Source organism: Physeter macrocephalus, chromosome 19 (genome assembly GCF_002837175.3).
Source record: "Physeter macrocephalus isolate SW-GA chromosome 19, ASM283717v5, whole genome shotgun sequence".
Taxonomy (NCBI): domain Eukaryota; kingdom Metazoa; phylum Chordata; class Mammalia; order Artiodactyla; family Physeteridae; genus Physeter; species Physeter macrocephalus.
This window is the reverse complement of record NC_041232.1, coordinates 37,790,214-37,802,569: the sequence shown is the minus strand read 5'-3', so window position 1 is coordinate 37,802,569 and position 12,356 is coordinate 37,790,214. Positions and strand designations below refer to the sequence as shown.

The window sequence follows — 12,356 nt, the reverse complement described above, 5'->3', positions numbered from 1 at the left end:
CAGACTGGAATCACTGTGCCTCCAGCTGTGTGACCTTGAGCAAGTTACTTAACATCTGTATGCCTCAGTATCCTCCTGGGTAAAAATGAGGATAACGTAGTACCCACCTCTGAAGATTATGAGGATTAAGTGAGTTAATATGTGAAGAGCTCTTCAAACTGTATCTGCATGTTGTAAGCACTATATAAACGATGATTACAACTCTGGTTCTTGCTTTTTGCCACGATTTTTTTTTTTTACTCAATAGTAGTATTTAGTGTGTCTATACCAGTACGTACAGATATACTTCATCTTTCTAATGGCTGCCTACCATTCCATAGTATGAATGTAAAGTCATTTATTTAACTAATCCCCTATTGATAGACACTTAGGTTGTCTCTAATTTTCCCTAAAACATATAAGGCTATATGATCATCTATCTATATCTATATATCTATGTACATATCTGAATCTATATCTATAATTATATCCTTATGCTAGTATTTCTGTAAGATTCCTAGAATTGGAATTAGAATTGCTGGATCAAAGTGTATGTGCATATTTAATGCCTGAGCCAATATTAGAACTACACTCCTTAGCAGTTTAACCCACTTCAGCCCGTAAGCGCAGGCCCAGCCAAGCTTCACCACACTTAATTAAAATCCTCTTGTCCCTTGCCTTCAGGAAATTCACAATTACTGTTCCTTCTGTACAGCTCTGAAGCCCATAACTGCTATTTTCCACAGTGATTTTTCTATCACTTAGATAATAGAAAGACTTCCCTCAGGGAGAAAATGTGGATTATCCACACACTTTTCCACTCTGTGTTTTACAGTGAAATATGACGCTGCCATTGGTCCATGTGGGGAGGTTATTGCCAGCATCTCTCCCCTGGGCATCTCCAAACCAGGGCTTGTCTGTCTTTACCCCACCATGAAACACACACAGGGCAATGATAAGCTTTCTCCCAGGAGTTATTATTGGCTGCCAGTTCTATCATAGCACTCTATTATAAATTTCTATTACTCTTCCTACTCTGAGTCCTATGGATTGATTTTTTGTTGGAAGGGTTTTGAATGTATTTGATGGTAATAATGGGTTTTGACAAGTCAGACAAAAGATGTAAATGATGGAAAACAGAAACCCTACTGTCGCTATTTGTTATCAGTTATTATCTTTGAAAAAGGGAACTCTAACGAAACCAGTGTCACTCTGGAGGGATCTTTCCCATTTTATGGCACAAAACTGTCTTCACCTAGTTATCAGTGTTTCAGGGTAAAAATATTAAAGGTGGGTGTATCAAATTTGTTGCTTACACAAAGCTAAGAGGGATAACTAACCTGCCTGATGTCAAAGTAAGGATTCAAAATGATTTGGTCAACATATACTTACTAAACACCTACTCTGTGTCTGCCCACCAGCAAAGTGATGGACATGCAATGGTAAACAAGACAGATCTGGTCTCTGCCCTCAGGCAGACTTTAATCAAATAATTAGATAACTGGACAAATGCAATGTGAAATTACATGTATGACAAATGCTCTGAAGAAGGGCTAAGAGGGGTACCTGAGCTAGTCAGGAAGATGAGGGGAGAGGCAGAGACTTCCCTGAAGAAGCAACAACCAAGCTGAGCGCTGGAGGACAAGGAACAGACAGCCAGACCAAGAGGGGAGGGAAAAGCATTCAGGCATAGGGAACAGCCTATGACATAAATGGTAGCCTATAATGTACATCCAAGTGACTGAAGGTAGGCCACAGTGACAAGGAACAGAGATCAAGAGGAGGCATGATAAAATTGGGAGGTAAAAGGGGCAACCTTAGAGGACATTACAAAATTTTGTCTCTAGCCTAAGAGCAATAAGATGTTATTGTAACGTTCCAACTGTGTAAGTGTGAGGGTGGGGTGAGAAAGTCAGTGATGATTAGATACTTCTATCAAAATGAGCATGCTGACTACAGTATGGAGAATGAGCTGGGAGATGCAATAAGCAGAAGCTGATGTGGGTCAGCTAATGGGGAGGTTAGGACAGAGATCCTTATGAAAGATGGCAGGGTATTGGGCAAGAAAGATAGATGGAGAGAAGTGGAGATTATTTTTAAAAGTTTGGGGAGTACACTCAGGAATGGGTTGGCTTTGGTGGGGGAGAGAATGGAAGAAGTCATGCATGACCCTGAGAAATCTGGTTTGTGCATTTAGATGGATGGTGGTGCCATTTACTCAGGTAGGGAACACTAAAATGGAATTTGAGATCCCTCTGAGATATCTAAGAGGTAATGTCAAGAAGGAAGTTGGCTGTGCTACTCTGCATATAAAAGGGGAGGTGTGACTGGACATACCAATTTGGGAGTTATCTTTGTAGAGTTGGTACCTAACATGATAGACAGGGAGGAGACTGCTTAGGGAGAGACTACAGCGTAAAAAGACAAGGGCTAAGGGGACTTCCCTGGTGGTCCAGTGGTTGAGAATCCATCTTGCAATGCAGGGGATGCCGGTTCAATTCCTGGTTGGGGAACTAAGATCCCACATGCCGCGGGGCAACTAAGCCCACGTGCCACAACTAGAGAGCCCGTGTGCCACAACTACAGAGCCCCCGTGCAGCAATTACAGAGCCCATGTGCCACAACTAAGACCCGACGCAGCCAAATAAATAAACAAATATTAAAAAAAAAAAAGACAAGGGCTAAGACTGAGCCTCAACAAATTCTACATTTAATGGCTAGACAGAGGAGGATAAGCCTGCAAATGATATTTTGAGGAGGCAGCTGGAGAGGGAGGAAGAGATCCAGACTACTCTTAAATTCTGGAAAACAAGGCAAGAGAGTGGTTTTTTTGTTTGTTTGTTTGTTTTTGGCTGCATTGGGTCTTAGTTGTGGCACACAGGCTCTCTACTTGCAGCACACGGGCTCTCTAGTTGCTTGCCCCGCAGCACATGGGATCTTAGTTCCCCGCTCAGGGATAGAACCGGCGTCCTCTGCATTTCAAGATGGATTCTCAACCACTGGACCACCAGGGAAGTCCCGAGAGTGTTTTTAAATGGAAGGAGTATTCAACAAGTATTGAAAGCTGCTGAGAAGTTAAATAGATGAATAGATGAAGACTGAAAAATATCCATGGGATTTAGCAACAAGGGTATCATAAAAAAAAATAAATAAAATAATGGAGTGGGAGGTGAAAGCCAGAGTGGTGTGATGTGAGGTGTGAGTGGAAAGTAAACAATTAGAAATCATGAGTCTAGACAATTCTTGGTTTTGTAGGGGTGAAGAGTTATGGAGCAGTGGCTGAAGGATTGTGGGAGGGGGAAGGAGGGTTTTAATCAAAATAGGATAGAATTTAGCATTTTTTAAATGTAGGGTGACTTCCAGTTTAGATGGCACAGGAATTCACATTTGCTGTACCCCATCCGCTCCAAGACACAGCAACCATGGATAAAATGTTTTAATAGAAAAACAAAAATTATATTTGGGATTAAAAATAGACAGATAATGAACATAAGTAAAAGAAAAACTTCAAATAGCATGGTCCTCTTGTCCTTCAGGTCTGGAAGCAGGCTGTTTGGATCAGCAGTTCAGCATATGCAGAGTAAGGAGAATTAAAAATGCTTCATATGAGACAGTGGCCAGATCCAGGCTCATTTTTTGAAGCTAAAGGATGAGGGTTCCTTCAAATCATGAAAAGCTGGAAAAAATTGCTGAAAATCTGCCACCTGGGTTTCAGCTTTATAAAAAACTGTGGAATTTGGGAACCAAAGGTCAAAGATGAGGCCTCATGACCAAGAACTGAGTCAAGCACCCACTGGCCCAGTGTCTGAATCTGTACTACCCCCAGTATCACAATAATAGAGGTTGGCACATCATAATGCCTGGCTCTGGGCTAAGGGTACAGCGGACCAGACAGACACTGCAAAACTACTAGGCTGAGATGGATGTGGAGAAAGACAGAGAAGATAAAAAAGAACCTCTCATTCAAAGTAAGCCAATAAGCAAACAAAATAAGCCTCCACAACATAAAGAAATCTAATGTTAAGAAAGACAGGCAACAATATCATCAACTGAAGATGAGTTCACTTCAGATGAAATGAACTTTATGAAACATTCTGACAAAGGCTTTAAAATAAGTATACTGGTCCCTTATCTGGAACCCCCAAAATCTGAAAAAGAAATCCTGTTTTTGTAATTCATTTGATGGCAAAACCTATCCTAACCCTAACCAGGCAGCATTTTCTGACCTGAACTGATATAAGTCCATGTATATAGTCTTCATGTATCTCCCTTGGTGTGCCTACTCATGCCTTTCATTGGAGAAATATTAACCTGTTTGATTACAAGGTGCTGTCCCGGACCCCACTATAGATTTTATGCATGTGTGTATCATTTTATCTTTTTAATATCTTAAAAATTCTGAATTCTGAAATATACCTTGCTCCAAGGGTGTTCAGATATTCAAAAAGATCAATAGAGTAACTCCTCTTTGAAAAGCAAATGAAGCTATGAAATAAAAATTGGCAGCGGAGAAACAAGAAAAAGTAAATATGAGAAAGAGCCAATGAGAAATTTTTTGAGACTAAAAGTACAAATTACATGGAATTGGTAGGCTAAATAAAATCTAGACTGGAGATAATGAAACTGAGCATTCATGTATTCTAACAGAGTCTTGAGGATGTCATCCAGAAAGCATCACAAAGAGCCAAAGAGATATAAAAATACAAAAGATCAGTCTGGAGACAGATTGAGAGGCTCCAACATTCTTCCAGTCTGACTTTCAGAAAAGAAGATGTAAGGACAAGCAGCAAAGTAATATCTGTAGAGATACTAACTGATAATTTCCCAGGATGAAAGACATGCCTCTTCATATTGAAAGTGCACTTTTAGTATTAAACTAATAAACAAAAATAAATCTGCACCTAAACATATCATAATAAAACTTCAGAATATCACAAATAGAAGTCCATCTTAGAACTTATGGTTAAACATACTGGATTTAGCACACATATTTATTGATCCTCCCTCTCAGAAATCCACAAAAATAAGAGTAAATATTTTTTTAATCATAAACCCACAAAGAAAAGAGAATTGAGAAGAGGAAAAGAACAGACCAGAGATATACAAAAGTTTGGAAGCTAGAAAGCAAATGGCTGTTAACTAATTGAACAGACCAAAGAAAGTTGAAACCTAAGTGTGTGTGTGTGTGTGTGTGTGTGTGTGTGTGTGTTTGTGTGTGTGTGTGTGTGTGTGTAGGGTTGAGTTGAGGTTGGGGTTGGAAAAAATCTAGGAAATCTCCCAAAACATAAAACTAGATAAAGAGATTGGAAAGGTGGATGAAAGATAAAGAAATAAATTATCAAAGAAATAACTCAAGAAAGTTTCCCAGAGAAGTTTCTAGGCTAAAAGGGTCTGCTGAGAGCCCAGCACGCTGGCTGAAACTACCTAAATCGAGGCACATCCTTATGAAATTTCAGAATACAAAAAAATAAAAAGATGATGCCAAAAGGTTTAGGAAAGGAAAAGCAGGTTGCATCCAAAGAACTGGGAATCAGAAGGTACCACAGGTGCTGGATTAGGCTACCTCTAGAAGAAGTGAGTCCCCCATCAACTTAAGTATTCAACAGAGGATAAACGAATAAATATCTGACAAGGGTAATGTAGAAAGAATTCTTTCACAGGAAGGGAAATCAGATGATTCCTAAGACCTCTTCTAACTCCATTTGTCTCTGAGTTTTAGCACAGCAATCTATTAATGCTGTGCAATAGAGCTTTCTGTGATGGCAAAATATTCTGTAATCTGTGCTGTCCAATAGGGCGACGACTAGACATATATGATTATTGAGCACTTGAAATGTGATTACTGCAACCACGGAACTGAATTTTTAGCTTTACTCAAGATTAATTAATTTAAATGTATATAGCCACATGGGGCTAGTGGCTACTGCATCAGACAGCACAAGCCTGTAAGCACTCAGATAAAACAGTAAAAACGACCGTTAAATAAAACTGGACAGCCCAGGGCTTAGTTTTGTGCATCATGCAAATAGAATAGCTCCGTGCTGTGGCTCTGGGCTAAGTCAGAGGTAACGACAGCTATTGATGAATCATCAGCATCACTTCTTGGAGATCAGCCCTTCCCAACTGTGTGGGAAACACACACACACACACACACGCATATTTGTATATATGCGTAGGCATGTATATGCATCTGTATACACACAGAGCATGGGTAGGGAGAGAGACAGTGGACTGAATATCAGAATGGAGAGGAAGTAAGATCACTTCATTTTTCTTTATGCATATTGTTTTACTTTTTATAACAAGTATATATTTTTGTAAAATAAAAACTCAGATAAAATAAAATGAAATGAAGACTAAATTTAAGAAATATCCTTAAAATGCTATAACTTCTACCTTGAAAATGTTAGGAATGTAGTTTACAAAAAGGTACACATCTAAATGGTCAGTGAGAGTACCACATATATATTTTCATTCCACAGATTTAATCCCCCAAATAAACATTTTCCTCAAGGGTAGGAAACAGAGAACATTGTAGAAAGTAAGGAATGGAAATATTGTGGAGGAAGTTTTCTTTTCAGTGTCTTCTTTTGAGGTAATGAGTTCTAACTGTTGATACACAATACTTCTAACTCAATCTTAAAACAGTGTAGTCTTAAATTGTTTTGAGGCTCAGAGAACTCCCGGAAGAAAAGTAATGCCAAGATCTGTACTAACCCGTCCTCTGAGCCATGAAGGAGGTCCCTTTGGGAGTAGCAGTTCCAGATTATGAGTTCAAGGAATTCAGCTGCTACAAATCACCTAGCCTGAGGGGATGAGCAGTCAGGGAGCATTGTATCTTTTTAGGGTAAGCTGTGTAATTTCTGGAAGCCTTGTAGAGAGATCTTGCCCTGAATCAGACAGAACGGGATGCCCCCTTATAAGCCCAGAGGATCAAAAGGAAAGAATTCTGTGGTTGTCCATGTTCCCCACCACATCTACTGCAGAATGTGCTCAGAGACTAGCCTTCTCATGGTTCAGTGTGCTGGAACACCCAGCCCCAGCCCGAATCAGAGAGCTCAGCACACCTTTCATTAACACCTCTGAGGAAGTCTTCCAGGTTCCCCTGAATGTGAGAAGCAATTGCAGCCAAGGGTTTTCAGCAGACGGACTGGGAAGTAATAATAGTTTTGACAGTAAAGAAAAGGTTGCCCCACCTCTCTCCCACTGAGGTCCGCCATGACTGGGTGTTCAGGGGTGGGCTGCCTCACTGCCAAGGGTCTTGGCTCCCCATCAAGCAGGAAGTGTCTGGCCTCAGAAGCCAGGGCACAGGGGAATCGGGTCACTGGCAAGTGCTGGTAAAGCAAGCAACTTCAACAACAACAATAAAATACGACAGTTACGACAGAGAACAGAACACAGAACATCACAGTGCATCCCCGGGGCTCTTATCCTTTCCGTCTTTCATTCATTCACTCATCATTCTTCAACAAACTCTTACTAAGTGCTTACTCCAGGAATCGGATGGTCCATTTTCATCTGCATGAGGAACGGGAGAAGCAAAGGTCCACAAACCTAGATACCATTTTTAGCTCTTCCCCTCACCGGATGCATGACCCTGAGGGTATTACTTGGGCATGCGTCGCCACTTCCTCATGCGAGAGGGTGAGTCACTCTTACGCGCCAGAAACCGTGTGCAAAGTACTTTGTGAATCTTACACGAAAGACAGTCACTGCCACAGAGAAAAACCACAATTAAGGAATTAACCAGAGCACTCTGTTCAGTCGTGACCCTGAAGCCTATTGAGAATCCTTGCACCCAAGGTTCCTGAGTTAGAGACCCCCGACAATGCACCTTCTGCCCATACTAACTTCTCTCGGGGAGGGCCTACGTCGGCGCACGGCTCTGTGACCGGCCGCTGCAGTGAGAGAGCCTCATAGTAGTCCCTGGGGAGCAGCACCACGTAGTCCTAGGAAATAAAGACCGAAAGGACGATTACTCATTAGGAGGGCGGCCGTACGTTAGTAATAAAATAGTTACACATACTAGCTAAACTAATAACAACCAGGTGAAGCACTCTAGTTAAACTGTCCGCATCAACTGCTTTGTTCTGCCCCCTGACTCACCGGAACACACAAAGCAACCTCTCACAGGAGCTTCAAGCATTGGAGATAAATAAGCGCCGTAGGCAAACATCTTTATTTTCAAATCTCAGGGGAAGTTTTACTGGTTCTTCTGGGTTGTTAATAAATTCAGAAATAAAGACAATAATAACCTGTCAATTGATGAGACGTTCCTTTGACATGCTGGTTGCCTTCATCCCTATAGAACCCTGAGTTGTAGGTCATGTATTCTGGCTTTTAATTCCCACACCAGAGCAACACTCTCCTGGCTTCGTGTAAAAAAGTGATGTTTTGCAATCCTGATAAATCATAGCCTGAAACTGGCCCACTGCCTGTCCTAGGTCAGAAGAGGAAGAACATGTTCCACTGAGGGTGCCACGTGGAGCCCACAGCAGGAATTCAGAAGCAGCTCTTCAGAAAGGGCAGAGTCTGGGCTTCTGCAAATCCTGGCATCACTGACTATCTGCCGAGGGATGAAGGGAGGGAATGTTTGCCACAGTGGTGAGAGACTTGTACACGGGCCATGAGGCTTTTGTCTCTTCACAGCCCTCAATATGTCTTCAGCAGAGAGGAGGAGAATGTACAGGAGAGGAAAAGTAGGGGCTCAGCGGGCTTCTATCTGAGTGGGGTTTAATTTAATTTAAAACAATTTTTAATTGAAGTATAGTTGATTTACAGTGTTGTGTTAGTCGCTGGTGTACAGCAAAGTGATTCAGATGTGTATTGATATATTCTTTTTCATATTCTTTTCCATTACGGTTTACTACAAGATACTGAATATGGTTCCCTGTGCTATACAGTAGGACCTTGTTGTTTATCTATTTTATATACTGTAGCTTGTATCTGCTAATCCCAAACTCCTAATTTATCCCTCCCCCACCCCCTTTCCCCTTTGGTGACCATAAATTTTTCTATGTCTGTGAGTCTTTTTCTCTTTTGTAAATAAGTTCCTTTGTATCATATTTTAGATTCCACATATAAGTGATACCATATGGTATTTGTCTTTCTCTTTCCAACTTACTTCACTTAGTATGATAATCTCTAGGTCCATCTGTGTTGTTGCAAATGGCATTATTTCATTCTTTTTTATGGCTGAGTAGTATTCCATTGAAAAAAATATATATATATACCACATCTTCTTTATCCATACATCTGTCAATGGACATTTAGGTTCCTTCCATGTCCTAGCTATTGTAAATAATGCTGTTAGGAACATTGGGGCACATGTATCTTTTCAAATTAGAGTTTTCTCTGGATATATGCCCAGGAGTGGAATTACTGGATCATAGGCAACTCTATTTTTGGTTTTTTAAGGAACCTCCATACTGTTTTCCATAGTGGCTGCATCAATTTACATTCCAACCAACAGAGTACAAGGGTTCCCTTTTCTCCACACCCTTTTCAGCATTTGTTATTTGTAGACTTCTTATTTATTTACTTTATTTTTATTTTTTAAATAAATTTATTTTATTTATTTATTATTTTTGGCTGCGTTGGGTCTACTTTGCTGTGTGTGGGCTTTCTCTAGTTGCAGCGAGTGGGGGCTACTCTTCGTTGCGGTGCGCGGGCTTCTCACTGCAGTGGCTTCTCTTGTTGCAGAGCACAGGCTCTAGGCACGTGGGCTTCAGTAGTTGTGGCTCACGGGCTTCAGTAGTTGTGGCTCACGGGCTTCAGTAGTTGTGGCTCACGGGCTTCAGTAGTTGTGGCTCACGGGGTAGACTTTTTAATGATGGCCATTCTGACCGGTGTGAGGTGATACCTCATTATAGTTTTGATTTACATTTCTCTAATATTAATTTTTAAATGGCTATTGCTCTATTAGTAAGCTTCCTTTGGTTGGGACCATATCTCCTCATTACTTTACGGTCCCAAAGATCCTGAAACAGTAAAGGTTCATAATAAGTGCTCAATAAAATATTTTTAGAGAAAATGAGATCATAATATGGAAGAATACATATGAATTATGACACAACTGCAGTGACTAAAGGTCATGAAGACTCTTCCATGCCTATGCAGTAAATTTTACCATGAACTTCTTCTTTCCATTAGTCCAACTTTGTGCCCTGTTACTGGACTCAATGGAATTTTCCTCTTCCTCATGTCTAATATCTGTGAAACATTCAGAAACTTTAGTAAAGCAACAAACCTTTCTACCAAGAAGTGCAAGAAAAATAGGGACTGAATGAACAGCTTAAACCTTCACATTATAAGATCTCAGATTTGGAAAGGACCTACATGGATAAGCATGGTGTCTACTGTATGGGGCAGACTTGGAGTTAAGGGACTTGCCTGAGATCTGCTCATTTAGCCAATCAGAAGAGTTGTGCCAGAAGGAAAAGCTTTCTGTTTTCCACTCTGAGTGCATGAAACCAAGTATTGCCAAAGACTATTTTGAAAAGACCTTGCTATAAGCGAAAGCAGACATCAAAGAGGGGTATCTGAAATAGCAGGTTTCATCGCTACAACTCCCCTGGCCTCTCTGGCTATTCTATTAATGTGCGAGGACACAGCCCTTCCCCTGATGAAGAGTTCTTTGTCCAAGGCAATCTGTTTGACGATGCTACTGCCACAGTCAAGGCAGAAGGAGGCAGGAAGCATGTCACAGAGAGGCACTGGCTCTTCGTCTCTCCCTTCGCTTTTCACCACCAAGAACTTCACTCATGTTAGGATCTTCTCTTCCTCTAGCTCCTTCTGATTCGTTGTGCACAGTTCCCAGAGAGGTTAATTTTTTTCTTACCGCCCTTCTGATTCATGATGAAAAAGCCCAAATAAACTTTGGAAAGGCTTGGACATACGCTCATAAAGGTTGTGCATTTATTTTAATATCTTTGAGTCACTCTGAGTAAAAAATTTCTTTTTTTTTTTAGCCTGTGAGAAGCTGGCTGGAAGAATATAAAAGCTATTTTAAGTTGGCTCCCATGTCATTATGTCATGTGAGGGCAAATGTCACCATAGGTTCCTGTGTCTATTCCCAGCAACGATTCTTCTATCTTCTGGTCACTGTGGGTCACTGTGGATGGACCATCTCTAAGAGGGGAAGAATCTCCCCTCAGAACCATCTCTTACCAGGAGGACTCCTTCCGCCTTAATACAAGCGATCCATGTTCCTGGTACAATTGAAAATGGATCTGCAAAACCATTTCCGGGTACGGTGACAAAGGCCGGCTCCTTACTTGGCTGGAAGATGGTCTCTTTGCTTTGAGCAGCATCTATCAGAAATAAAAAGAATTGCTTAGGGCATTTTTCTAGCAGCAAGTGCTCTGATTTTAGACACTCAGCTTTGAACATTCAGTTGACATCTTAAAAGGTTTCAGATAGTTTACTGATCATATGAACTGATCAGATTTACTGATCTTATTTTCAACAATTGCATGAATGCATATGCCTATGTATAAAATAGACTAGAAAGATATCACTGATAAGATGTTAGCAGTGGCTATCTATGCTGGGATTATAATTTTTTTAATTTATTAAGTATATTAAGACATGTAAACTGCTTAGAAAAGTTCTTTGCACATAGTAAGTATTCAGTATATTACATTAGATATTAAACTATTTTTTTCCTTTTTTGTTTATATGTAATTAAAATTTTTTAAATTTCTGTTGAAGAACAGGTATTCATTTTGAAAAAAGAAAAAGTTTCGGTTTTCTTTTGTTTTCAGGATGCAATGTTTTCTTCTGCATTAAACAAACAGAGGACCTTCTGTAGAAGGTTCAGAAACAAAACTGTTGCATCGGAGTCCAATGGAGGCTTCTTCTTTAGAAAAATGTTTACTCCAAATACCTGCATTCACTCTCCTGTTCTACAAACATCTACGGGGCCCACTGTGTGTCAGGGCTGGAACTAGGTTCTGGGGACCAGGCAGTGAACACAGCCAGCATGGCCTTTGCTCCCTGACAGTGGGGACAGGGGAGGTGGAGAGTTGCAGACCAGAAGAAAATACGGTACAACGTGGACAGTGGCATCTGGGAGGAGGCATAGGCTACTAAGGAATAAATACACAACTGGGCTCCTGACTCAGACATGGGGGCTTAGGAAAGGTGTCCCAGAGAACAAGAAAACAAACCACAGTGTATTCCAACTGTTTGAGTTAACCGAGGGCAAATTGCTGATGGCATTGTCCCCTGGGAGGCAGTGGGTCCATTAGAAAGGGTTTGGGAGTCCATCAACAGATGAATGGATAAAGAAGATGTGGCACATATATACAATGGAATATTACTCAGCCATAAAAGAAACGAAACTGAGTTATTTGTAGTGAGGTGGATGGACCTAG

The 12,356-nt window shown here is 40.7% G+C and overlaps 1 protein-coding gene across 1 annotated transcript in view; it reads right to left on the bottom strand.

The window, feature by feature from the left end:
* LAMA3 (laminin subunit alpha 3) overlaps window positions 1-12,356 on the bottom strand; it is a 239,651-nt gene that overhangs the window by 115,471 nt on the left and 111,824 nt on the right. The window contains exons 21-23 of the mRNA XM_024120969.3: window positions 11,149-11,291; window positions 7,831-7,928; window positions 7,176-7,329 (exon numbers count right to left, since the gene is read on the bottom strand). Of these exons, the coding sequence (XP_023976737.1) occupies window positions 7,176-7,329; window positions 7,831-7,928; window positions 11,149-11,291 (395 nt within the window). The remainder of the gene's footprint in view (window positions 1-7,175; window positions 7,330-7,830; window positions 7,929-11,148; window positions 11,292-12,356) is intronic.